Source organism: Paramisgurnus dabryanus, chromosome 2, assembly GCF_030506205.2.
Source record: "Paramisgurnus dabryanus chromosome 2, PD_genome_1.1, whole genome shotgun sequence".
Lineage (NCBI taxonomy): Eukaryota > Metazoa > Chordata > Actinopteri > Cypriniformes > Cobitidae > Paramisgurnus > Paramisgurnus dabryanus.
The window spans coordinates 52390425-52416013 of NC_133338.1; the positions used below are offsets into that span (position 1 = coordinate 52390425).

Here is a 25589-nt window from a genome sequence, read left to right on the forward strand (position 1 = left end):
AGGAGTGTCCTTACCAAAGGGACTTTTATTTTGCCTCTTGGAGCCTGTCGTGCAGTGACGTCATAAGAGTTGCGCTGCCGCTCGTCTGTCCGTTGAGGGAAGATTTAGGTGTTTGTGTGAGGTAAATAAAACGATAGAAATTATGTTTTAAATGAATTTTTGTAAAGAAAGATACTTCAGCAACTTAAATACAAATGTTTAACAATTTTACAGTTTTGTAAAACTTTATTTGTAAAGTACTGAGAGAGTTGTTCCACAAGGGCCAACGTTTATACAAGTGAACAAAAGAGATTTACTTCACTTTTCAAGCCACTCAGGTCTGTATGTTTTTCAAATCTGTTGATGAGCTTTAAATAAATTTTAAGGAATATACATGCTCCTCGTGCTTTAACATAGTAGATGGATAATTGCTGTTGCTAGTAAAATTGAAATCTTAATCAAGATCATAACTTGTAAGTCATGAGAAATACAATTACAAATGATTTTCATTCATTGATTTCAATCTTTGATATAATCTTTCTCAGTCTGTATTAAAGATAAGGTTATATTGTTCTTCACATTATGTAGGATGATTTATGTAGAAAACAGTAAATCACCAAAAATGACTTTAAATGACTTTTCACAGACTGGGTCAAGCTTTTTTTAATTGAACTATAAATTTATAACTTTGATCATTTGTATATCTTCACAGGGCTGTTCCTGTAAATGCTGAACAAACAATCTTAAATAACATAATTTTCAGTGAAGTCACTATCACATCAGTTCATCTATAAATACTGTGAAGAAGTCAAACAAGCAGCTGCTGTCACAACACATTCAACTACTCTACTATTCTGATCCACTGTTGTAATGATGGAGTGTGTTAAAAAAGAGACTGATCCTCAATCATTCACAATAATCCCTGAAGAACAAAGAGGTTTGTGTCTACTAAAGCCCTTTTCACACACAAAGTATGGAAAATGCACATTGTACCTCCTGATATGATGCGATACGCGATGATGATAGTATCACAAATGCAGCGATGATTGGTATGTTGCTGGCCAGTCTTATAATGATACATCAAGATATCAGCATATCTATGAAAACAAAATGCCCAGGAAAAGGTTAATGCAACTTTGTCTCTTTATTTAAGTCCACAAAAAGTTTTTCAGTAGGTACCAGGCTCTAAACTTCTTTACTAGGATATTTTTTACTTTTAACCTGTGTGAAAGTTTTAGGAGCGCAAACAGAATAGGCACGGGACTTAAATGAGGCTCAGCGGAGTGTGTCGACTGATGCCACGGGTGTTTGTACAGAAACTGTTAAGTGAGCTGACACGACCTGACTCCTTGGGGTACTATGCAATGGAAAGGCGCCATGATCTAAATTAACAACATATTAGTAACATGTGTAACATTTCAAGTACGCAGTGTTGGGGGTAACGCATTACAAGTAAAGCGCATTACGTAATAATATTACTTTTCTGAAGTAACAAGTAAAGTAACGCATTACTTTATAAATGAACACATTAATATTTGAGTTACTTTTTAAAAAAAGTAATGCGAGTTACTTTTCAGTTTAATTAATTCAATTTAAAAATAAAATAATGTACTGAATTAAACTGAACACATTAATGTAGAATAACACACTCGGTGCGCCAGAGCAGGAACAGTTTGAGTCAGAAACGGAGATGGCCGGCCAGAGCTTGACATGTTTGCGATCCTAAAAAACACCTACAAGGCCTGAAAGAGATCAAGCTTCAGCCAAGTAAGAAAAAGTAACGCAAAAGTAACATAAGCATTACTTTCCATGAAAAGTTACTAAGTAACGCAAGTAGTTAATATTGTAATGCAATACTTTTAAGTATATTTCCCCAACATTGCAAGTACCCTAAACATTTGATGCTTAAATTAAAAGCTTTTCTTTGTATACGGACACATTAAAAATGTGTTTTGTACAAACCTGGTACATTTTCAATGTTGATAGCATCGCACGTAGTTAGACATCAATCGATATATTGTCCCACCCCTAATTTACACACATGTTGTAAAGATCATGTAAAGACATGTGATTTTTTGCATTTTAAGCTTAAATTGAAGTTTGATTTTTGCTCATTTCATGTTAATTTGTTCGTTTTAGGCCTAAAGGGACTGAAAGAGGACGGTCAACAACACAATGAAACTGAGGATGAACATCAGCACCACAATGCCATAAGTGAAAAAAATTGCTCACAGACTGATGAGGATTCATCTCAAAAAAGAGCAGAAGCTAAAATCTCTTTTGCATGCCATCTTAATGGTGAGACTTTTTCACAGAAAGAACATTCATATGTTCACATAAAGACTAACACTGGAGTAATTCTATACCCCTGTCCTTATTGTGCAAAAATTTTGATAAGTAAAAGTTACCTCAAAGATCATTTAGTATGTCACACGGGTGAGAGGACCTTTGCATGCCCTCAATGTGATAAGTGTTTTAAACGGAAAAACAATCTTGATGCTCACATACAGACTCACTCTACTGAAAGGCCCTACATGTGCCTTCATTGTGAAAAGTGTTACATATATAAAGGGGATCTTAGGAAACATTTAACAATTCACACAGTAAAGAGGCCCTACGCTTGCACTCAGTGTGATAAGAGTTTTTTACTAAAAGGAAGTCTTAATGCTCACATAAAAACTCACACTAAAGAAAGTCTTTATGGCTGTCCTCATGGTGAAAAGACTTGCACATGTACAAAACAGCACCTTACTAAAGGTACAAATGAGAGACCTTTTGCATGCCCCCAGTGTAATAAGTGTTTTAAACAAAAAAGAAATCTTAATGCACACATGAAGACTCATAGTACCGAAAGACCATACGCCTGCCCTCAATGTCCAAAGACTTACAGGCAAAAAACGTCCCTTAAGGAACATTTACTGAGTCACACAGATGAGAGGCCCTACACCTGCCCTCAGTGTGATAAGGGTTTTATACGAAAAATTTGTCTTAATGTTCACTTAAAGACTCACACTGGAGAAAAGACATACAAATGTAAAAAGTCCCCGAAAGAACATCAAAAAAGTCTCACTGACCACAAGCCTTTCTCTTGCCCTCAATGTGAAAAGGGTTTCACATCAAAAGCACATTTAGAGAGTCACATAAGAGTTCACACTGAAGAGAAACGTTTTAAGTGCCCTCAGTGTGACAAGAGTTATAAATATCGTGCACATCTTCAGTATCACATACAAATTCATACTGGTGAGAAGCCTTACTCATGCCATCTGTGTGATAAGAGCTTTAGACAAAAAGAAAATCTTAAGCGTCACATACGAGTCCATACAGGTGAGAAGCCTTACTCATGCCATCTGTGTGATAAGAGTTACAAATTGGCACGAAGTTTAAAGGTTCATATGCGGTTTCACCATAATGGAGAAAAATACTAAAATGCTCACATTGTGTAAAGAGTTTTATTGAGTCTGTGACACTGATAAAACACAAGTGACTGTATACTGGAGAGAAGCTGCACCGCTGTCATTCATGTTGGAGAAGAGAAAAGTCTGTAAAAAGTGAACAAAGATCAACTTCAGTCTTTAGGTCCAAACACGTGATGGGAAATACAGAAAAAATGTATATAGTAAAATGTATAGCTTTTTATGTATTGTAACTTACTTTGGATAAAAGTGTCAAATGCATTAAAATGTAAATGTGTTTTCATGATGCATTATTTTTGTCTCTTGGAGTAGACGTACCAATGGATTTGCACTCATTAGACAGAGGTAATTTGTAAACTATATTCCCCTTTAAATACCTTATTCAGCCTGAATAATAATAATTCAGCCTTATTCAGAGTTTCTAGGGACCTGTACGCACATCATGATTTTATAATGATGTTGGCTCTTAGCACAACAAATGTTGAAGTGAGTCGTACTGCTTTTATCCACTTTTAACTTTTAATATTTGGTATGTCCACCTTTTGGAGCAGTTACAGCAGCACATCTCTCTGGCACAGTGTCAATATAATTCTAATAATGTAATGCAATATATTAATTATTAATAATTATTATTATAAAAAAATTAAGAGACCACTCCAGTTTCTAGATGTATTGTGACCATTTGAGTCCATAAAAAACAACAACAGCCATAGTTGAACGCAATAAAACGAGCAAACCTCTGGAGTGACATAAAGTCACCTAAAAGCAAATGTAAAAGACTGAGAGCATGAGGAGACCCATGAAAGAAGTGACAAAAAATCTGTGCTTTTACAAAATTTTCTAGAATACTTGAAAAAACATTAGTATTTTGTAGCTAACAAATGAATTTGAACTTGTTTTCTATGCACTATTGGAGTTTTGAAAATGTTTATTTAGATTTTGGCAGAAAGTAGTTAACGGAATTAAACAAAAAAAGCTTAAACATATACCTATAAATAAATCTAGAAAACCATTAAAATTGTCTCTTCATTTTTTTCTGTGGCTGTATAATCGACTACAAGGGGACATAAAGTGACATTATTATTATATTTTATCTGTTTATTGAACTTTTACAAAAATATACAGGATACAGGAGAATCATGAACAAACAAATATTTTACCCCAACCCACCCCCCAAAAGAGCAAAATAGAAAACTATATTAAAGTATATTTAAACAAACTGAATAAAAAAGACAAAAAAAAGAAATAATAGTAATAAATTAAATAAATGAATAAAACACTCAATACATATTGAAAAGGTGACATTATCTTAATTTAGAACTATACACTACATTAATTTGAGATGATACAAGCTGGATCATGCCCTTAAAATTTCACTTTGAAGTAAATTGAGATTGATATAGATTTACTGTGTTCAGGAATCGTGTGGTTAAGAAATGAAGGAAAGCTACAGCAGATTTTTTCCTAATCATAATTAAAAAAAAGCAAGAGGTAATCTAAGAATTATTTGGAACTAGCTCAAAAAACTAACAGGCAAATATAACGTAAACCGGAAAATTTTAGATCTCAACTTAAAAGGGAAAGTTAATAAATAATCGATTTCAGTGTGTTAGAGTACAACTATATAAGTCAGGTGAGTTGGGTACATCTAGAGGTGTTCCTCAGGGGTATATTTTGGGTCCTTTACTTTTTGCTTTATATATAAATGATCTTCACTCTGTATGTTCTAGCGCTAAAATACAATTGAATGCGGATGATACTGTCATTTTATTATGTGGTAATAGCACCACATGAGTTGCTAATGATCTCACAGATACAATGGTCAATGTATCTGCATGGCTAAAAGAGAATAGTATCAGTAAAGATCAAGATCTTTTGTGTCAGGTTACAGTCTCTCAATTTAAATACCTTGGAATTCTGACTCAGAACTCACCTTTAAAGCTCAGATCAAAAAGGTTCGTAAACAGGTTAAGTTTTATCTCTATAATTTTGTCATTAGAAGCATCTAAGATTTATATGCATTCTATGATTATCTCCCATATGACCTATTGTTTAACAACTTGGTCCCAGGTGAGTTCAATAACTCTAAATCCATCTGAGCCCTTGTATATATGTACACTTAAAGTATTTGATAAGAAATCTGTAAATTTTCAATACTTAAAAAATATGATTTGTTGAGGAAAATATGTTTAACTTCGCAAATGTTTGCATCATGTATAAGATCATTCATGGCTTAACTTCTACCCCTCTTAGTCACTTAGTTAAGAAAATCTTTCCATTGTCCTACAAGAGTTGTGTTAAGAGGTGACTGAAATATACCCTTGATACGGAGTAATTTTAGTCAGTCTGCCTTCTATGTTATATGTTAAAGCTGCACAACAATGAAATACAATTCCAGCAAAACTAGAACTAGAACTTAGCTCTGTCAACATTAAAATTTTAGATATTGGTTAGCTGCCCGCTATTGTTCTGCTATTAGTTTTATTTAAAGTATATTTTATGTTTTTGTGATGTTTTTATTTACTTTTAAATGTACGTGTTTTAACTTAGTATTATGAAATGTATTTGCTTTCAGGGTGACTTATAAGATTCTGTCCAGGACAATGGATGAAAATAGCCTTTCTGGTGCATTTACAGAAATGTTTTATTAATGTGCAACTAAATAAATAAAATGAAAAAATACTCACTAGTACGGTAACGGTTTAATCTGAGTCGCTATACTCTGCTACTTTTGTTGTCCTCTGATTTTTCTGTTTTTTCTTGTTTTTCATTAATGTAAAGCTGCTTTGAAACAGTTAAATAATTGTGAAAAGCGCTATATAAATAAAATGTAATTTAACTGCACTAATATATTGAGTTTGTATTGTAATTGTAATTGACAAATGTGGAATATTAAGTATTGCAAATATATATTTTAACCTAAACATTCATGTTTTGTATATTTTCTTGGGTGTAGATGATAGTTTCTTAATTTTTCCTTGCATTTCTCGAAATTGGAAAAAATATTGGAAAAAATTTACTTTTATTTTGCTTCCTGGAGCCTCTCGTGCGGTGACGTCATCAGAGGTGCGCTGCGGCTGCAGCTCGTCCGACGGTTGAGGGAAGATTGAGCTGCTTGTATGAGGTGAATAAAACGAAACAAAGTATGGCTTTATTTTAAAAAAATTTTACAAATGTGGTTGTTTTCACAGAATGGTCTTTACATTGTTTAGGATGATTTTATTTGGAAAACAGTACATTTTATTAGGGAAACAGTAAATATAAATATAATTGATAAATTATATCTTTGGTCTTTTGTATATCTTCACAGGTCTTTTCCTGTAAATGCTGAACAACCAATCTTAAACTTCAATGAAGTCACTATCACAACAGTTCACTGTGAAGAAGTCAAACAAGCAGCTGCTGTCACAACACATTCAACTACTCTACTATTCTGATCCACTGTTGTAATGATGGAGTGTGTTAAAGAAGAGACTGATCCTGAATCATTTACAATAACACCTCAACATACTCAACAACAAAGAGGTTTGTGTTCCATCTTAATGACTGATAAAGAGCATAAAGTTTTTGGCTCTGTTTAAAAAGTAAAGAGGAATTTGACTTAAATGTAATAATATATAAACACTTTTACTGTTAGTAAACATTGTGAGTTTTTTTAGTGGGTGGAGTTTAGGTGGAGGCAGAAAGACTGCTGATCCGTTTACTAATGCTAGATAAATATGTTTTGTTAGTCTGTGTCATGATAAGGTTGTACTTGTTAACGTTAGTAAATGCATTAGATAACATGAACTAACAATAAGTGAGTTTTTCATCATTTATTAATCTTTGATGAGGCCAATACAGTTATGGCATTGCCAGTCATGTTCACGGTGCATTAACTAATGATTTCATTTTAATATTATATTAGTATGCTAAAATTAACATGAAATAAAATTAATAAATGCTGTTGAAGTATTTTTCATTGTTAGTTTGTGTTAGCTAATGCATTAACTCATGTTATCAAATACAACCCATACAACAATAACTGTAGAAAATATGATTTTATCTGAGTATGTAAGGCACACACTGTTCAGGACCATGAATGTCATTTGAAAAAGTTCACTTTTAATGAACTGAGCCAGCCGACGGGCTGACCCGTACACATTCAGTGGGTGAATTATGTGACAGGATTACCTCCAATTAAGTTAATGGCCAGATATCTGCACCTATTTCATTGAGAAACCAAGTGTGTATATTAAAGAGAAATTGAGGGAGGATCATTAGATTTCTAAAACGATTCGCTGGATGGGCGTGTACGTTATATGAAGTCTGCGCTGCAAAAGGCGAGTATTTTTCGATTATCATTTCTGTCTAGTTTGCTCTTTGTTTGCGTTTAACCACAACTGTCATTGTTTATTGCCTGGCAGTGTTATCATGGATGTGATAAAAATTATAATTGGAGCCTGTACTATTTACAGTTTACAGCTTTGGTGCTTTTGACACAGTGTGCTACTAAAAAAAATCCTACACCAACTGTGTCATTGAAAATCTATTTTTTCTTTAATGAAATCGCAAATCTCCTCCCCTCCTCAAATGTATCTCTCTTTACTTCCGGTCATATGGTATGGCAGGTTGGCAGGGTCCAGGACTAGCAATTAGTAACATGACTCAAATTCCAACAAGCCAATCAATTACCATTAGACAAATTCAAGTCCAGCCCTACCTTTATTTAAGCCGTTTCACTCGGATGTATGTCACCAGTCACTGGGGACCCAATTATAGCACTTAAACATGGAAAAAGTCAAATTCTCATGATATGTCCCCTTTAAAGCAGTTTAAAACATCTCCCCTTAAAATGCTATTGGTCTGGCCTGTTTACATAAAGTGTCAGATAAACGAATGCCTGAAATCCAAATAATTTTTTCACTTTAATTCATGCGTATGTCGATACTGTCCATCCCTACAGTCATCTGCATCTGATGGAGTTGAAATGACAGAATTTATCCCAATAATCTTTTTTTTTGTATTTTGAGATTAAATTGAGGTTTAATTTCATGTTGATTTGTTCGTTTAGGCCTAATGGGAATGAAAGAGGAAGTTCAAGGACAAAATGAAATGGAGGATGAAGATCAGCACCACAATTTCATAAGTGAAGAAAACTCTTTCAGTTGCTCACAGACTGATGAGGATTCACCTGAAAAACATTCAAATGTTCACATAAAGACTCACGCAGGTGAAACACCTCAGTGTGAAAAGACTTGCACAAGTAAAAGTCACACTGGTGAGAGGACCTTCACCTGCCCTAAGTGTGATAAGTGTTTTAAACGACAAAGAAATCTTGATGATCACATAAAGACTCACACTGGAGAAAGGCCGTACAGCTGTCCTCAGTGTGAAAAGACGTACATATGTAAACAGCACCTTAAGGATCATATAGTAACTCATACAAATGAGAAACCCTTTGCATGCCCTCAGTGTGATAAGTGTTTTAAACAACTAGGAAATCTTAATGTTCACATAAAGACTCACACTGGAGAAAGGCCATACGCCTGTCCTCAGTGTGAAAAGACTTACAGATGTAAAGAGTCCCTAAAACAACATAAAATAAGCCACACTGACCAAAAACCTTTCTCTTGCCCTCAATGTGGAAAGAGTTTTACACAAAGAGGAACCCTTAATGTTCACATGAGGAGTCACAGTGGTGATGGGCTTTACACCTGTTCTCATTGTGGGAAAAATTTCACAACAAAAACGCATTTAGTGAATCACATACGAGTTCACACTGGAGAGAAACCTTACAAGTGTCCACAGTGTGACAAGAGTTTTACACAACGTGGAGCTCTTAAGCATCACATACGAAGTCATACAGGTGAGAAGCCTTACTTGTGCCATCTGTGTGATAAGCGTTACACACAGGCAGAAAGTCTTAAATTTCATCTGCTGTCTGTCCATTCTGTATAGAACCCCTAAAAGTGTTCACATTGTGGAAAGAGTTTTATTGAGTCTTTGATGCTGATCAAACACAAGTGACTGTATACTGGAGAGAAGTGTTCTTTTAAATGTATACATACAGCTTCCCTGGAGGACTTAACTAGATTAGGATACTTTCCAGTTAATTTTATCTATAAATGTGTGCCCTGGCTCTTATGGTATTTGCTTATAAATCAGTCTGCATTAGTTGTCATGTTTGTTTTTAAGACCAGCAAGCAACTTCTGTAAAAGTTTTTCAATATTTTAAGATCTATCAGTATTTTAAGGGCTATTTTTGTGATTTATGTCTCATACAATGTCATTTATTTATTTTGTTATGTAAACTTTAATCGTAATTAAGATGCAGTGTTATTCGTTGGTAGAGTCTATATTGTAATCGTTTGACAAATTTATATTATTTAACCTTGAATATATTTATTTTTTCAATAAATGTATGATTTGTATATTTTCTTTGGTGTGGAAAATAAGTCATTAATTTACTTGAATTTCGCAAATATTGAACATAGATTGAAATGAGGTACTTTTATTTTGCCTCTTGGAGCCTGTCGTGCAGTGACGTCATTAGAGTTGCGGTGCTGCTGCCTGCAGCTCGTCTGTCGGTTGAGGGAAGATTGAGGCGTTTGTGTGAGGTAAATAAAGCGATAAAAAATATTTTGTTATTATTTTTCTATAAAGAAAATACTTAAGCAACCTAAATAAAAATGTTAAATATTTTTACACTAGTTTCAAAAGGGTCAACATTGATACAAGGCAAGAAACAAGGAGATTTACTTCACTTTTCAAGCCATGCCGGTACGTATGTTTTTCAGATCTGTTGATGAGCTTCACATGAAATTTGAGAAATATTTATACTCCTCGTTTCCATGCGGTTGTTTTACATAGCAGATGGATAATTGCTGTTTGTTAGTAAAATTGATCAGGATCATAACATATAAAACATGGGAAATACAGTCACAGTTACAGTACAGTTTTTTTGCCCACAAATAGAAAAGGAGGAGCATCAAAGTTGAATTTAATTGTTATGTTAATTTGTTCATTTTAGGCCTGGTGGAATTGAAAGAGGACAGTCAACAACAAAATGAAATGGAGAATGAACATCAGCTGCACATTCAATTGCTCACAGACTGATGAGGATTCACCTCAAGACAAACTCTCTTTTGCATGAGTTTTTTACCGAAAGAACATTCAAATGTTGACATAAAGACTCACACAGGTGAAATGCAATACACCTGTCCTCAGTGTGAAAAGACTTGCACAAGAAAAAGCCACCTTAAGGATCATTTATTAAATCACACTGGTGAGAGAACCTTTGTATGCCCACAGTGTGATAAATGTTTTAAACGACAAAGAAATCTTAATGCTCACATAAAGACTCACACTGAAGAAAGGCCATACGCCTGTCCTCATTGTGCAAAGACTTACAGGCAAAAAACGCACCTTAAGAAACATTTAGAATCATGTCACTATGGTGAGGGGACCTTCACCTGCCCTCAGTGTGATAAATGTTTTAAACAACAAAAAAATCTTGATGCTCACATAAAGACTCACACTAAAGAAAGGCCCTACAGCTGCCCTAAATGTGCAAAGACTTACAGGCAAAAAACGCACCTTAAGAAACATTTTGAATGTCACTATGGTGAGGGGACCTTCACCTGCCCTCAGTGTGATAAGGGTTTTTTACGAAAAATTAGTTTTGATTTTCACTTAAAGACTCACACTGGAGAAAAGACTTACAAATGTAAAGAGTCCTTGAAACAACATAAAATAAGTCACAGTGACCACAAGCCTTTCTCTTGCCCTCAATGTGGAAGGAGTTTTACTCAAAGACGAAACCTTAATATTCACATGAGGATTCACAGTGATGATGGGCCTCATACCTGTCCTCATTGTGGGAAGAGTTTTTCAAAAAAAGCGCATTTGGAGAATCACATACGAGTTCACACTGGAGAGAAACCTTTCAGGTGCCCGCAATGTGACAAGAGTTTTAAACAGCGAGGACATCTTCAGTATCACATACGAATTCATACAGGTGAGAAGCCTTTCTCGTGCCATCTGTGTGATAAGAGTTACAAATGGGCACGAAGTCTCAAAGTTCATCTCCTGTTTCACCATACTGGAAAAAAAACCTGAAAGTGTTCACATTGTGGAAAGCGTTTTATTGAGTCTGTGACGCTGATCAAACACAAGTGACTGTATACTGGATAGAAGCTGCACCGCTGTCATTCATGTTGGAGAAGTTTCAGACTTACAAAGAAAAAAGAGCTGTCTTTAGTACTCAAAAATATATTAAATTAAATGCATTATATAAAGTGGTGAAATTTGTTCCTGTAGCTCAACTTGTTTCCTAAAGACAACCGGGGGAGACGGCGATCATGGATCACCGCTATGTGAAGGGAGGTTTGGTTGCAGGTCTGGGGTTAACACTGCATACATTATATTGTACACATTTTACACATTAGCTCAGTGTAGTTTTTGATACGCTTTAGCTATGATTTGAACCAAGATGTTTACTTGTTGTTTTGCTTGTTTTCACAAAATAAACTACTCTAAAAGGACTCTGTTGTTATTGATTCTTTGCAGAAGTTTACCTAAAGTTATAACATGATTTTATTTCAATACCGTCACCTTCCTAAACTAATTGCCTAAGTGCTTTTTTGACAAAAAAAGTCAAAAGACATTGAGACTTAGGCAATTTTACAAGCTTTCTAAATGCAGCTGCATCAGGAAAAAGATAAATCTACTCAACCTCTGAAGTTAGTTCGATTTATTTGTGTTTTCTGAAAAAAAATTACTTAGGCAATAAGTTTAGAAAGGTGACGATATGATATAAATATTATTTATTTACTTTCCTTTGAATGTACAGTGCAGTTTATTTTTCTAACTCTGCCCAAATTTACATTTCAATGCTGAAATTGCATAGACATTTAGCAGTAACAACATAAACAAACGGATGACATCTTTACTATTGAAAATATTAATTTTTACCTTTACATTCATTTTTGTATATTTTCTTGAATGTAAATTATACTTTATTAATTACCTTGCATTTTACGAATTGACGAAAATGACTATTTTTTTATTATTGGGATTTCAAATGTACATACAAAACAGGCCTGCAATAGAAAAAAATAAACTACAATTGTCAAAGGCAGACACATTGAACCATAAACATTTACAGTTCAAATATGAAAATTCAAAGAAATGAATTAAATAATATAATTAATGAAAATAAATAAATAAAATGAATTAAAGAAGGGGAATGAATAACTAATGGTAAAAATAAATAAATAATACTTTTTAATAATGTTGACAATACAAGGGGTTACAAATAATTATTGGGTACAAAGATCTTTAAAAAAATGGCAATAACATTAGATTTTTCATTTGAAATGGTATGAAGAAAATGTGCAATCATTTCAAGTACACTGATAAAGTGAGGAAAGGATGAAGGAGTTTTAAGAATTCTACACTTGTGAGTGAAAAATTTACCAAAATCAAAAAGGTTATTAATTAGATAGTGTTGTGGATAAGTTTTTAGTACACAAAACTTAATTTGTTTGTATTCAATGGGATTCATACATGTAATCATACTTGACACTTTGCCATACAAATGAGACCAAAATTGCTTTGTGTAGCTACAATAAAAAATATGTTCAGTGGTTTCAATGACTTTTATTTTGCTTTTGGAGCCTGTCGTGCGTTGACGTCATCAGAGGTGCGCTGCAGTTCATCTATCTATCCTGTCGGTTGAGGAAAGATTAAGATGTTTGTGTGAGGTAAATAAAAACAATACAAAATATACAAAACCGCAACTGTAAAAATAACTTGCAATTGGTTTAAAAATGAAAGTAACACTGTTTGTGAAAACCTGGTTGAAGTCTCATAATCCAATGATGATATTAGGAGCATCAGTTTTTTTTACATTGACTTAAGTCTTTGACATAATCTTCCTCAGTCAATTAAATATATTAAGGTTATGTTTTCAAAGAGAGTTATTTACAGTATTTATGTAGAAAACAGTAAATAACAAAAATTACTTTTGTTGGATTGTCACAGATTGGTGAATTGAATTGTTCAATTATTTGGTCATTTGTATATTCTCACAGGTCTTTTGCCAAAGATGCTGAACAAATAATCTTAAATGACACAATCTTCACTGAAGTCACTATCACACCAGTTCATCTATAAATACTGTGAAGAAGTCAAACAAGCAGCTGCTGTCACAACACATTCAACTACTCTACTATTCTGATCCACTGTTGTAATGATGGAGTGTGTTAAAGAGGAGACTGATCCTGAATCATTTACAATAACACCTCAACACACTGAACAACAAAGAGGTTTGTGTCTAATCTTAATGACTGATAAAGAGCATAAAGTTTTTGGCTCTGGTCAAAAATTCATTAGAGCTGCACAATATTATAATGAGGAATTTGACTTAAATTATTATAAAATATAAATACAGTCATCTGGGGATGTGGCAAATGAAGCTTCTGAAGCAGTGAGGCTTTTACAACATACAGACCCTTATACCGGTAATAAACATTGTGCCGGTTTTTTGTAATAACAAACTATTAATAAACCTAAAATATTTTGAAGGCATAAGAGTTATAAATTAGGAGATTGGCTATAATTTTGACAAATGGCTTAAAATATTACAATGAATGTATATTCACACAAAACCATACCTTAATGGTTGCACTGCTGCAGAAGCCCACCTTTTGTCCTGTATTTCATAGTGACAGTTGGCAACCCTGTATATGGGGATTTCAATATGGCATTAATGGCAAAAAAAATGTTGGTTTGCCATTAATCAGAAGTAAATAAAAATAAAATATAAACATGCACTGAAAAATTATCTAGATGTTGATTATTTGTCAAGGACGATTTTTTTTTGCATTTTGAGATTAAATTGAGATTTGGTATTCGTTAATTTAATTTCTTGTTAATTTTAGACGTAATGGAAATGAAAGAGGAAGACCAACAACAAAATGAAATGGAGGATGAAGATCAGCACCACAATTTCAAAAGTGAAGAAAATACTTTTAGTTGCTCACAGACTGATGAGGATTCACCTCAAGAAAGAGCAGAAGACAAAATCTCGTTTACATGTCATCTTAATGGTGAGACTTTTTCACAAAAAGAACATTCAAATGTTCACATAAAGACTTCCACAGGTTTGCTTCAGTGTGAAAAGACTTGCACAAGTAAAAGGCACCTTAAGGATCATTTAATGAGTCACATTAGTAAGAGGACATTTGCATGCCCTCAGTGTGATAAGTGTTTTAAACAACAAAGAAGTTTTTATGTTCACATAAAGACTCATACTGAAGAAAGGCCATATGCTTGTCCTCATTGTGGAACTACTTACAGACATAAATGGCACCTTAAGGATCATATAGTAACTCATACAATTGAGAGACCATTTGCATGCCCTCAGTGTGATAAGGTTTTTTTACGAAAAAGAAATCTTGATTATCACATAAAGACTCACACTGGAGAAAGGTCATACGCCTGTCTTCATTGTGAAAATACTTACCAATATAAAAGAGATCTTTGGAAACATTTAGAAAGTCACAGAGATGAGAGGAGCTTCACCTGCCCTCGGTGTGATAAGGGTTTTTCACTAAAAATAAATCTTGATGATCACATAAAGACTCACCCTGAAGAAAGGCCATACAGCTGCAATCTGTGTGGAAAGACCTACAAATGTAAAAAGTCTCTGATGAAACACAAAATAAGTCACAGTAATCACAGGCCTTTCTCTTGCTCTCAATGTGGAAAAAGTTTTAAACGAAGAGGAACCCTTAAAGTTCACATGAGGATTCACAGTGGTGATGGGCTTTACACCTGTCCTCATTGTGGGAAGAGTTTCACAAAAAAAGGAAATTTAGAGGCTCACATAAGAGTTCACACTGAAGAGAAACCTTTCAGGTGCCCTCAGTGTGACAAGAGCTTTACACAACGTGGAGCTCTTAAGCATCACATACGAAGTCATACAGGTGAAAAGCCTTTTTTGTGCCATCTGTGTGATAAGACTTATGCACGGGCACAAAGTCTTAAGTATCATCTGCTGTCTTACCATTTTGTAGAAATCCCCTAAACGTGTTCACATTGAGGAAAGAGTTTTATTGAGTCTTTGACGCTGATAAAACACAAGTGACTGTATACTGGAGAGAAGCTGCACTGCTGTCATTCATGTTGGAGAAGTACTACATTTGAAAAACATTTACCCACTCAGTCCCTCTTTAGTGAAATGACCTGCCATTCTTCACCTGATCGTCTGTGACCACCGAATCTTTCAACACATCTGAAGACAAAACACTTTCGCATTCATTGGATTATCCCCTAATACACAACATTCCACTGTTAACTTTAACATTGCTTACAGCTTCAACACTATTTCTTCTTGTAAGCTTCATGTACTATGCTTATTGTAGGTGCTTAAGACAAAATGTTAAACGTTATGTTTTTCAGTATTTTAAGAAAGGGCCTATCTTTGTGTGACATAGTTTTCATAAAGTGCAATTAACTTATTTTATCGTAATTAAGATGCAGTGTTATTCACTGGATTAGTCTGTATTGTAATCGTTTGACAAATGTGGGATATTTAACCTTGAATATATTTTTTGTATCCATACATTTATGATTTGTATGTTTTATTTGGTGTATAAGCTGATAGGTGATTAATTTCCTTGCTTTTCGCGAATTTTGAAAGGAGATTGAAAATGGGACTTTTATTTTGCCTCTTGGAGCCTGACGTGCGGTGACGTCATTACAGTTGCGCTGCAGCTCGTCTGTCGGTTGAGGGAAGATTGAGGTGTTTGTGTGAGGTAAATAAAACGATAAAACACATTTTTTTTATGACTTTGTAAAGAAATGTAATTAAGCAACTTCAATTCAAATGTTAAATAATACTACAGTAGTTTAATACTGTATTGTAAAGTACTGAGAGCTGTTTCACTAGGGCCAACAACATTTATACAAGGCAAGAAATAAAGAGATTTACTTAACTTTTATTGCCATTTAGGTACGTTTTTCAGATCTGTTGATGAGCTTTACATGCGTTTTAAGGAATAGGCCTATACATGCTCCTCTTTTCCATACAGTTCTTTAACATAGCAGATTGCTGTTGCTACTAAAATTTATCAGGATCATAACTTGTAAGCAGAGGTGTAAAAAGTACTCAAAAATTTTACTCAAGTGAAAGTACAAGTACTGAGTGTAAATTTTACTCAATTAAAAGTAAAAGTATCTGGCCAGAATTATACTTGAGTAAAAGTAAAAAGTACCACATTAAAATTGTACTTGAGTATTAAAAAAGTAAAAGTAACCGGAAGAAGGAAAACAAGAGATTCATGTTTAAGCTTTCTCTAAAAACATGAAGTGAATGAACCACATACAAGGTTTTATCCTTTACAACTGTTTGTATTTAATTGTACTTCATTATCAAACTATAAGACTACATAATTTCCAACATGATCTCACAAAGTTCAGTGTTATAGTCACAGAAATTTTTTGCTAATTTATCTGTGTCATTGTCACGGATCTCCGCATTGTTCCGTGTTTGTACCACGGACTTTCTTTTTCGTGTCAGTTTCAAGTATTGATTACTCAATTGTTTTTCCTATTTTTAAACCATTTTCGTGTGGGTTTGGGGTTAGATTTGGGCTTTGGGTTAGGATGTCACTTTAACTATTGGTTTATACTATTTTTTCCATACTTTTAAACAATTGTCGCCTGACGTTAGGGTTAGAAGTTGGGTTTGGATGTCATTTTATGTTACAGAAAGTCGTTCTAACCCCAAACCCACGGGAAAATGTTAAGAAAATAGGAAAAACAATTGAGTAACCAATACGTGAAACTGACACGGAAAAGAAAGTCTGTGGTACAGACACAGAAAAATGCGAAGATCCGTGACAATGAATTTTAGTATGCAACACTCAAAATTGTAAAACCTTGAACTTAACTTAAATTTCAAGCTCTATTCAGCCTCTCACATAAAGCCGATGCAGGATAAGGTGTATTAGACCTTGTTCACACTGTAAGTCCAAATCCGATTTTGGTGCATATCCCATAGGAATACAATCACATTTAGAACAGTGAATGGCTAAAAACCACGTGAAATCTGTTTTCTAATCCGTTTCAGGCTACATCCAGAGGTGGTCTGAAATCCATTTCATTCTTACCGTCCTGATCGCATTTGTGTAGCTTTTCGGTTACGTCATGCTGTCACGTCACATAAAACAAATCAGACGTCGAGGCAGATTGTCATGCCAGCGCGACGTCATTGCCATAGAAACATATAATCCGGAAAACGGCTACAGGATGCACAGATCGGATCTGAACAGTTGTGAAACACAATGTGGACAGTGAGTCTGTCAAATTAGATATGCACCAAAATTTGGACTGACAGTGTGGACAAGGTATAAGTCTTGATAGAGAGGCTGCAAACAGCAGGAAACGTGTCACACTTTATGTGTTGTCGGTTTCAAAGAAGCAAAAAATCTTCATCATTAGATGAACTGTTGGCCAATTCCTCAGTGTGGTCCAAAGGCTCCAGAATAAATAACATTTCAATTAAACTGACCATCAGCGCAATTCAATTGGTTTGACAGAGCAAGCAAAAATAGATCTCTAAAAAATAAGTACTTTTTGACTGTAAATAAAATTGTAAGGAGTAAAAAGTACTTTTTTTCTTTAAAAAATGTAATTAAGTAAAAGTAAAAGTACTGATTTTTAATTGTACTCAAGTAAAGTAAAAATACCCAAAATTAATACTTAAGTACAGTAATCAAGTAAAATTACTCAAGTACTTTACACCTCTGCTTGTAAGACACGGGTAATACATGTAAAGTTACAAATGTACTTTGTTTTTCAATAAAAAATGTCAGACATTGTGTTTTTGTGTAAACGGACATGCCATTTTTTTATTTGTATTATCCAAATTTTAATGCCCACAAATTAAACACAACTGTGACGACAACTTGCAATTGGTTTAAAAATGTGAAAACCAAAAACTCTCATAATATAATGATAATATACGGAGCATCAAAGTATTAATTATATTAATAATTTTTTTATATTAATTTTAATCTTCAATTTTAACTTTTCTTTAGATTATTTGGGGTGATTTTATGTATACAATGTTTGATGTAGAAATCACAATAAATTACTTTACCTGGCTTTTCACAGATTGGGGCAACCATTTGGCATATTGATTAAATTATTAAACTATAACTTTGGTCATGTGTATATCTTCACAGGTAGATTCTGAAGAAACAATCTTACATGAGGCAATCTTCAGTGAAGTCACTATCACACCAGTTCATCTATAAATACTGTGAAGAAGTCAAACAAGCAGCTGCTGTCACAACACATTCAACTACTCTACTATTCTGATCCACTGTTGTAATGATGGAGTGTGTTAAAGAGGAGACTGATCCTGAATCATTCACAATAACACCTCAACATACTCAACAACAAAGAGGTTTGTGTCTAAAGCTCTTTTCACAAACTGATTAGTGATTACTGAATATGCGTCCGGGATTTACATTCAAACTAGAGGTTAAAAACGCAACTACAAATGCAATTACATATTTTTATTCAAACATATTTTTTTTCTGCTGTGCTTTTTTATTAATCACATCCACAGCTTAAGAACATTTTCGAAGTGATTGAAACGTCATTTTCTAGAATGATGCTTTTCGTCACTAGTGTTTCGATACTGCTCATCTTTACAGTCATCTACATCTGATGGGGTTGAAATAACAGATTTAATTTAGCCATCCTATTAATCTTTTGTTTTTGCATTTTGAGAATAAATTGAAGTTTGATTTTTCTTAATTTAATTTCATTGATTTAGGCCTGATGGAAGTGAAAGAGGAAGGTCAACAACAAAATGAAATGGAGGATGAACATCAGCACCACTATTTCCTAAGTGAAGAAAATTCTTTCAGTTGCTCACAGACTGATGAGGATTTACCTGAAGAAAAAGTAGAAGCCAAAATCTCTTTTACATGCCATCTTAATGGTGAGACTTTTTCACAGAAAGGACATTCAAATGTTCACATAAAGACTCACGCTGTAGTAAGGCCACACGCCTGTCCTCAGTGTGAAAAGACTTACAGACATAAATGGCACCTTAAGGAACATTTAGTGATTCACACTGGTAAGTGGCCTTTCACCTGCCCTCAGTGTAATAAGGGTTTTTTACGAAGAAGACATCTTGATGATCACATAAATACTCACACTGGAGAAAGGCCGTACACCTGCCCTCAGTGTGATAAGACTTACATATGTAAACAGCACTTTAAGGATCATATAGTAACTCATACAAATGAGAAGTCATTTGCATGCCCTCAGTGTGATAAGTGTTTTAATCAACTAGAAAATCTTAATGTTCACACAAAGATTCACGCTGGAGAAAGGCCATACGCCTGCCCTCATTGTGAAAAGACTTACAGGTATAAATGCCAGCTTCATGAACATTTAGTGAGTCACACTGGTGAGAGGCTTTTCACCTGCCCTCAGTGTGATAAGGGTTTTTTACGAAAAAGACATCTTTATGATCACATAAAGACTCACACCGGAGAAAGGTCACACGCCTGTCCACAATGTGAAAATACTTACATATATAAAAGAGATCTTAGGAAACATTTAGTTACTCACACTGGTGAGTGGCCCTTCACCTGCCCTCAGTGTAATAAGGGTTTTTTACGAAAAAGACATCTTGATGCTCACATAAATACTCACACTGGAGAAAGGCCATACGCCTGTCCTCATTGTGAAAAGGCTTACACATGTAAGCAGAATCTTAAGGATCATATAGTAACTCATACAAATGAGAGACCCTTTGCATGCTCTCAGTGTGATAAGTGTTTTAAACGACAGGGAAATCTAAATGTTCACACAAAGTCTCACACTGAAGAAAGGCCATACAGCTGTCCTCAATGTGCAAAGACTTACAGACTTAAATGGCACCTTAAGGAACATTTAGTGATTCACACTGGTGAGTGGCCCTTCACCTGCCCTCAGTGTGATAAGGGTTTTTCCCGGAAAAAAAATCTTGATAATCACATAAAGTCTCACACAGGAGAAAGACCATACGCCTGTCCTCAGTTCAATTCATAAGTAATCCACCCAGCTCTGAGCTCTGTTGACATGATGGAAAGAGAACTAAACATTTTTGTGACTGAAGTGAGATTATTAAAGAAATTGTTTACCCAAAACTGTACATTTGTGTCATTATTCACTTATAAGCCAGTGCCTCACATGTTAGACGTCTCTATTATCAGATCCAATTCAGATCTTACTGTCTGTACAACATTTGCAATACAACTACTTAGTCCTTCCTTGGTGAAATGATCACCTGATCGTCTGTGATCACTGAATCCTTCAAAATCATCTGAAGACACAACTCTTCTGCATTCATTGGATTATCCACTAATTCACAACTTTCCACGGTTAACTTTAACATTGCTTACAGTTAAACACTATTTCTTTTTGTGAGCATAGCTATGTGTAGCCGACTGTGCTTATTGTTGGTGCTTAAGATTTGTTTTAAATTTTCCTCATTTGTAAGGTAGTTTTGGATAAAAGCATCTGCCAAATAAATAAATATACATTTATTAATGATGTGACGAGCTAAAAAGTGTTAGATGAAGGAAATAAGTTGAGTATCACTGAATTTCAATCTAAAAGATTACAAGTTATCATAACACTCGTGTTGACCACCTGTGTTCGTCTATGCTATTTTAATGTAAAGTACTTTTAATTGTATGTATACAGTTGCCCTGGCACACTAAACTAAATTAGGATACTTCTCTAGTTAATTATATCTATACATGTGTGCCCTGACTCTTATAGAAGATGTCTTAGAAGATGATAGTTCATTAATTTACTTGAATTTCACGAATATTGAATGTAGATTGAATAAAGGGACTTTTATTTTGCATCTTGGAGCCTGTCGTGCAGTGACGTCATAAGAGTTACGCTGCTGCAGCTCGTCTGTCGGTTGAAAGAAGATTGTGAAGAGGTGTTTGTGTGAGGTAAATAAAACGACACAAAATATGTTTAAATTGTAAAACTTTATTGTAAAGTGCTGAGAGTTGTTTCACAAGAGCCAACATTTGTACAAGACATTAAACAAAGAGATTTACTTCACTTTTAAAGCCGTTCAGATCTATTAATGAGCTTTACATTAACTTTAAGAAATACTCGTGCTCCTCTTTTCCATAAAGTTCATTAACATAGCTGATGGATAATTGAGAAATAACAATAAATTACTTTACCTGGCTTATCACAGATTGTGTGAACCATTTGGCATATGGATTGAATTATTAAATTATAACTTTGGTCATTTGTATATCCTCACAGGTCTGTTCCTGTAGATGCTGAAGAAACAATCTTAAATGACACAATCTTCAGTGAAGTCACTATCACACCAGTTCATCTATAAATACTGTGAAGAAGTCAAACAAGCAGCTGCTGTCACAACACATTCAACTACTCTACTATTCTGATCCACTGTTGTAATGATGGAGTGTGTTAAAGAGGAGACTGATCCTGAATCATTCACAATAACACTTCAACATACTCAACAACAAAGAGGTTTGTGTCTAAAGCTCTTTTCACAAACAGATTATGGAATATGTGTCCGGTATTTGCATTCAAACTCGAGGTGGGAATCACAGAGTACCCTACAATACGATGCAATACATGATACATGGCTCACGATAAAGACCGCATGACGCTGCGGTGATTATCGGTGTATTACTTGCCGATCCTATGGTGATACATCAGGATATCTGCCTAACTATTTTTAAAGTGAAAAAATGATCCAGGGACAGTTTTACATGTCCATTTACAACCCTAGGATTTGCCCTCAGAATGCAACGGTCTGTTAATTATGGATGGACGAATTCAGGTCCAGCCCTACCTTTATTTCATTTCAGAAGCAGTTTCACTCGGATATACTTCACCACATGAAAATAAGACAATCGTTACTTCTGTTTCATGGCAAATTTAAAACACCAATAAATTATAACTCTAATTTTTCATTGCACTGTTTTTTGTGTTCCTTACAAACCTACACAAACATGCACATTGTTAAAAAACGCAACTACAAATGCAATTACATATTTTATTCAAAAATATTTTTTGTTCTGCTCTGCTTTTTTATTAATCACATCCCCAGCTTAAGAAAACTTAAGTGTTTTGTTTGAAGTGATATTTCTAGAGGTCACTAGTGTGTCGATACTGCCCTATTCCTACAGTCATCTACATCTGATGGGGTTGAAATAACAGATTTAATTTAGCCATCCTAATAATCTTTTTTTTTTTTGCATTTTGAGGATAAATTGAGGTTTGATTTTTCTTAATTTAATTTCATGTTCATTTGTTCATTTTAGGTTTAATGGGAGTGAAAGAGGAAGGTCACCAACAAAATGAAATAAAGGATGAACATCAGCATCACAATTTCATTAGTGAAAAAAAGTGCTCACAGACTGATGAGGATTCACCTGAAGAAAGAGCAGAAGCCAAAATCTCTTTTACAAATGGTGAGACTTTTTCACAGAAAGAACATTCAAATGTTCACATAAAGACTCACACTGAAGAAAGGCCGTACGCCTGCCCTCATTGTGAAAAGACTTACAAACGTAAATGCCACCTTAAGGAACATTTAGTGAGACACACTGGTGAGTGGCCTTTCACCTGCCCTCAGTGTAATAAGGGTTTTTTACGAAAAATACATCTTGATGATCACATAAATACTCACACTGGAGAAAGGCCATACGCCTGTCCTTATTGTGAAAAGACTTACAAATGTAAACAGGACCTTAAGGATCATATAGTAACTCATTCAAATAAGAGATCCTTTGCATGCCCTCAGTGTGATAAGTGTTTTTATCAACTAGAAAATCTTAATGTTCACACAAAGATTCACGCTGGAGTAAGGTCATACAGCTGCCCTCATTGTGAAAAGACTTACAGATTTAAATACCAGTTTCAGGAACATTTAGTGAGTCACACTGGTGAGAGGCCCTTCACCTGCCCTCAGTGTGATAAGGGTTTTTTACGAAAAAGACAGCTTTATGATCACATAAAGACTCACACTGGAGAAAGGTCACACGCCTGTCCACAATGTGAAAATACTTACATATATAAAAGAGATCTTAGGAAACATTTAGTGATTCACACTGGTGAGTGGCCCTTCACCTGCCCTCAGTGTGATAAGGGTTTTTTACGAAAAAGTCATCTTTATGCTCACATAAAGTCTCACACTGGAGAAAAGTCATACGCCTGTCCTCAGTGTGAAAAGACTCACACACGTAAAAGAGATCTTCGGGAACATTTAGTGATTCACACTGGTGAGTGGCCCTTCACTTGCCCTCAGTGTAATAAGGGGTTTCTACAAAAAAGACATCTTAATGTTCACATAAAGACTCATACTGAAGAAAGGCCATACGCCTGTCCTCATTGTGAAAAGACTTACACATGTAAGCAGCATCTTAAGGATCATATAGTGACTCATGCAAATGAGAGACCATTTGCATGCTCTCAGTGTGATAAGCGTTTTAAACAACTAGGAACTCTAAATGTTCACATAAAGTCTCACACTGAAGAAAGGCCATACAGCTGTCCTCATTGTGAAAAGACTTACAAATGTAAAAACCACCTTAAGGAACATTTAGTGATTCACACTGGTGAGTGGCCCTTCACCTGCCCTCAGTGTAATAAGGGTTTTTTCCGGAAAAAAAATCTTAATAATCACATAAAGTCTCACACAGGAGAAAGAGTCTTTGACGCTGATAAAACACAAGTGACTGTATACTGGAGAGAAGCTGCGCCGCTGTCATTCATGTTGGAGAAGTTTTAGACGATCACACAGCTGTAGACTCACAGATAAAAGCGCAGTGAACAAAGATCAACTTCAGTCTTGAGGTCCAAACACATGATGTGAAATGAAGATAAACCTCACGATTGAATTACTCCAAAATGTATGAATTTTAATGCATTACATGAAGTGGTTAAATTTATTCCTGTAGCTCATCTTGTAGAGAATTGTGTTAACAGTTCAACAGATCATGGGTTCAAATCCCAGGAACACCCTTGATGATGAAATTTATTATCTGTAATGTATTGTAACTTGCTTTTGATAAATGTACCAAATGCATTAAAAGGTAAATATTGTTTCAGGATTTATTATTTTCACACTGGAGTAGCAGTACTATTAGATTTGGACTCATGTAATTTGTTAAAGGGGCAGGGAATTTGTCGATTTTATTGTTTTATACTGTTGTCTGATGTCTACTTCTGATGTCCGCGTGGTTTTTACATTCAAAAACATCAAAAGCAATAAGTAATAGGCTATTTTGTAACATGGATTAGTGGCTCTCTGGAGAAATGGTTCGTTTGAAGGGGCGGGCCGCATTGAAGACCTAGACGTAAACACCCACTGCTATGATTGGACAGCTTCATTCGCCGTCATTACATGTGGGGAAATGTTTTAAAAACATTAATGTGTAAAAATTACAGCTGAACACAAATATGTTTGAGCCAGAAAAGATTCTGGGTGCTAAAGATGATACACATAAATGACAATACGTATAGTAATAAAAAAAACATTAAACTCGACGTGACTAAATTACCGTATACAACACAGTAAGCAGGCATCATAATCTAAATTGCGGCTGGAAAGTCCTTCCTTATCACTAACTTTGTATATATCTACTGTTAAATTACTGTAGTTTTGTTAAGTGTTTAACCTTTATTAATCGTTTGATGTTTTTAGTAAATTAAAACAGTCAAACAAACGTGTTTAGACACGGATGTTACAACAGGACATATCAAGCGATCTCTTCTAACAAAGCAATAGTGAAACGCAGTAACTTAAATAAAGTAAAATGTTTTACTTACTGTGTATACTGCTGTGTCATTTTTGTCAGATCCAATATTAGTGGTGCTTTTAATCACAGTCTCTCTGCAAATCCAGCATCGACTTGCTTCTTTACAAATGAATCCGTGGTACACAAAGTAAACAAACACTCCCCACGCGAGCTGGAACTGCTTCAAAAACAAACTTTAACCACGCATTCCTAATGTTATGTTCCGAGCCTCCGTTATCCAGCATCTGTGTTCTTCCCATAGACGGTTCTTCCACAAACAAAAACTACTTTTCCATGGTTACTCTATCATAACAGATCACCGCATCAAAATAAAAGT

At 34.7% G+C, this 25589-nt stretch overlaps 4 protein-coding genes across 5 annotated transcripts; all 4 read left to right on the top strand.

Annotated features, from left to right (window-relative positions):
• LOC135743807 (uncharacterized) overlaps positions 1 to 25589 on the top strand; it is a 112841-nt gene that overhangs the window by 6063 nt on the left and 81189 nt on the right.
• LOC135743809 (uncharacterized) lies at positions 109 to 11860 on the top strand. 2 transcript variants are annotated; one of them, XM_065261672.2, is made up of 6 exons: positions 5176 to 6516; positions 6703 to 6917; positions 8446 to 9240; positions 9869 to 9991; positions 10086 to 10154; positions 10405 to 11860. In XM_065261672.2, the coding sequence occupies exons 2-4, from the start codon at positions 6842 to 6844 to the stop codon at positions 9871 to 9873; spliced, it is 876 nt and encodes a 291-aa protein (XP_065117744.2). In that variant the 5' UTR covers positions 5176 to 6516; positions 6703 to 6841; the 3' UTR covers positions 9874 to 9991; positions 10086 to 10154; positions 10405 to 11860. The 2 variants fall into 2 exon arrangements, with proteins under 2 accessions (XP_073669217.1, XP_065117744.2); XM_073813116.1 differs by lacking the exons at positions 9869 to 9991; positions 10086 to 10154; positions 10405 to 11860 and adding exons at positions 109 to 317; positions 692 to 916 and having other exon boundaries at positions 2119 to 6516; positions 8446 to 9581.
• On the top strand, positions 13071 to 18846 carry LOC135743802 (uncharacterized). 2 transcript variants are annotated; one of them, XR_010530583.2, is made up of 4 exons: positions 13071 to 13138; positions 13469 to 13702; positions 14318 to 16195; positions 18629 to 18846. XR_010530583.2 is itself a non-coding variant. In XM_065261664.2 (3 exons), the coding sequence occupies exons 2-3, from the start codon at positions 13627 to 13629 to the stop codon at positions 15463 to 15465; spliced, it is 1224 nt and encodes a 407-aa protein (XP_065117736.1). In that variant the 5' UTR covers positions 13071 to 13138; positions 13469 to 13626; the 3' UTR covers positions 15466 to 16524. The 2 variants fall into 2 exon arrangements, 1 of the variants encoding a protein (XP_065117736.1); XM_065261664.2 differs by lacking the exon at positions 18629 to 18846 and having other exon boundaries at positions 14318 to 16524.
• On the top strand, positions 21623 to 24557 carry LOC135743808 (uncharacterized). Its single transcript, XM_065261671.2, has 2 exons — positions 21623 to 21974; positions 22775 to 24557. The coding sequence occupies exons 1-2, from the start codon at positions 21899 to 21901 to the stop codon at positions 24241 to 24243; spliced, it is 1545 nt and encodes a 514-aa protein (XP_065117743.1). The 5' UTR covers positions 21623 to 21898; the 3' UTR covers positions 24244 to 24557.

Coding starts and splice junctions, on each gene's coding strand:
- LOC135743809 (XM_073813116.1), top strand. CDS start 850: ATGATGGAGTGTGTTAAAAAAGAGACTGATCCTCAATCATTCACAATA. Junction 917..2,118: donor AATCCCTGAAGAACAAAGAG/GTTTGTGTCTAC, acceptor TGTTCGTTTTAG/GCCTAAAGGGACTGAAAGAG.
- LOC135743802 (XM_065261664.2), top strand. CDS start 13,627: ATGATGGAGTGTGTTAAAGAGGAGACTGATCCTGAATCATTTACAATA. Junction 13,703..14,317: donor ACACACTGAACAACAAAGAG/GTTTGTGTCTAA, acceptor TGTTAATTTTAG/ACGTAATGGAAATGAAAGAG.
- LOC135743808 (XM_065261671.2), top strand. CDS start 21,899: ATGATGGAGTGTGTTAAAGAGGAGACTGATCCTGAATCATTCACAATA. Junction 21,975..22,774: donor ACATACTCAACAACAAAGAG/GTTTGTGTCTAA, acceptor TGTTCATTTTAG/GTTTAATGGGAGTGAAAGAG.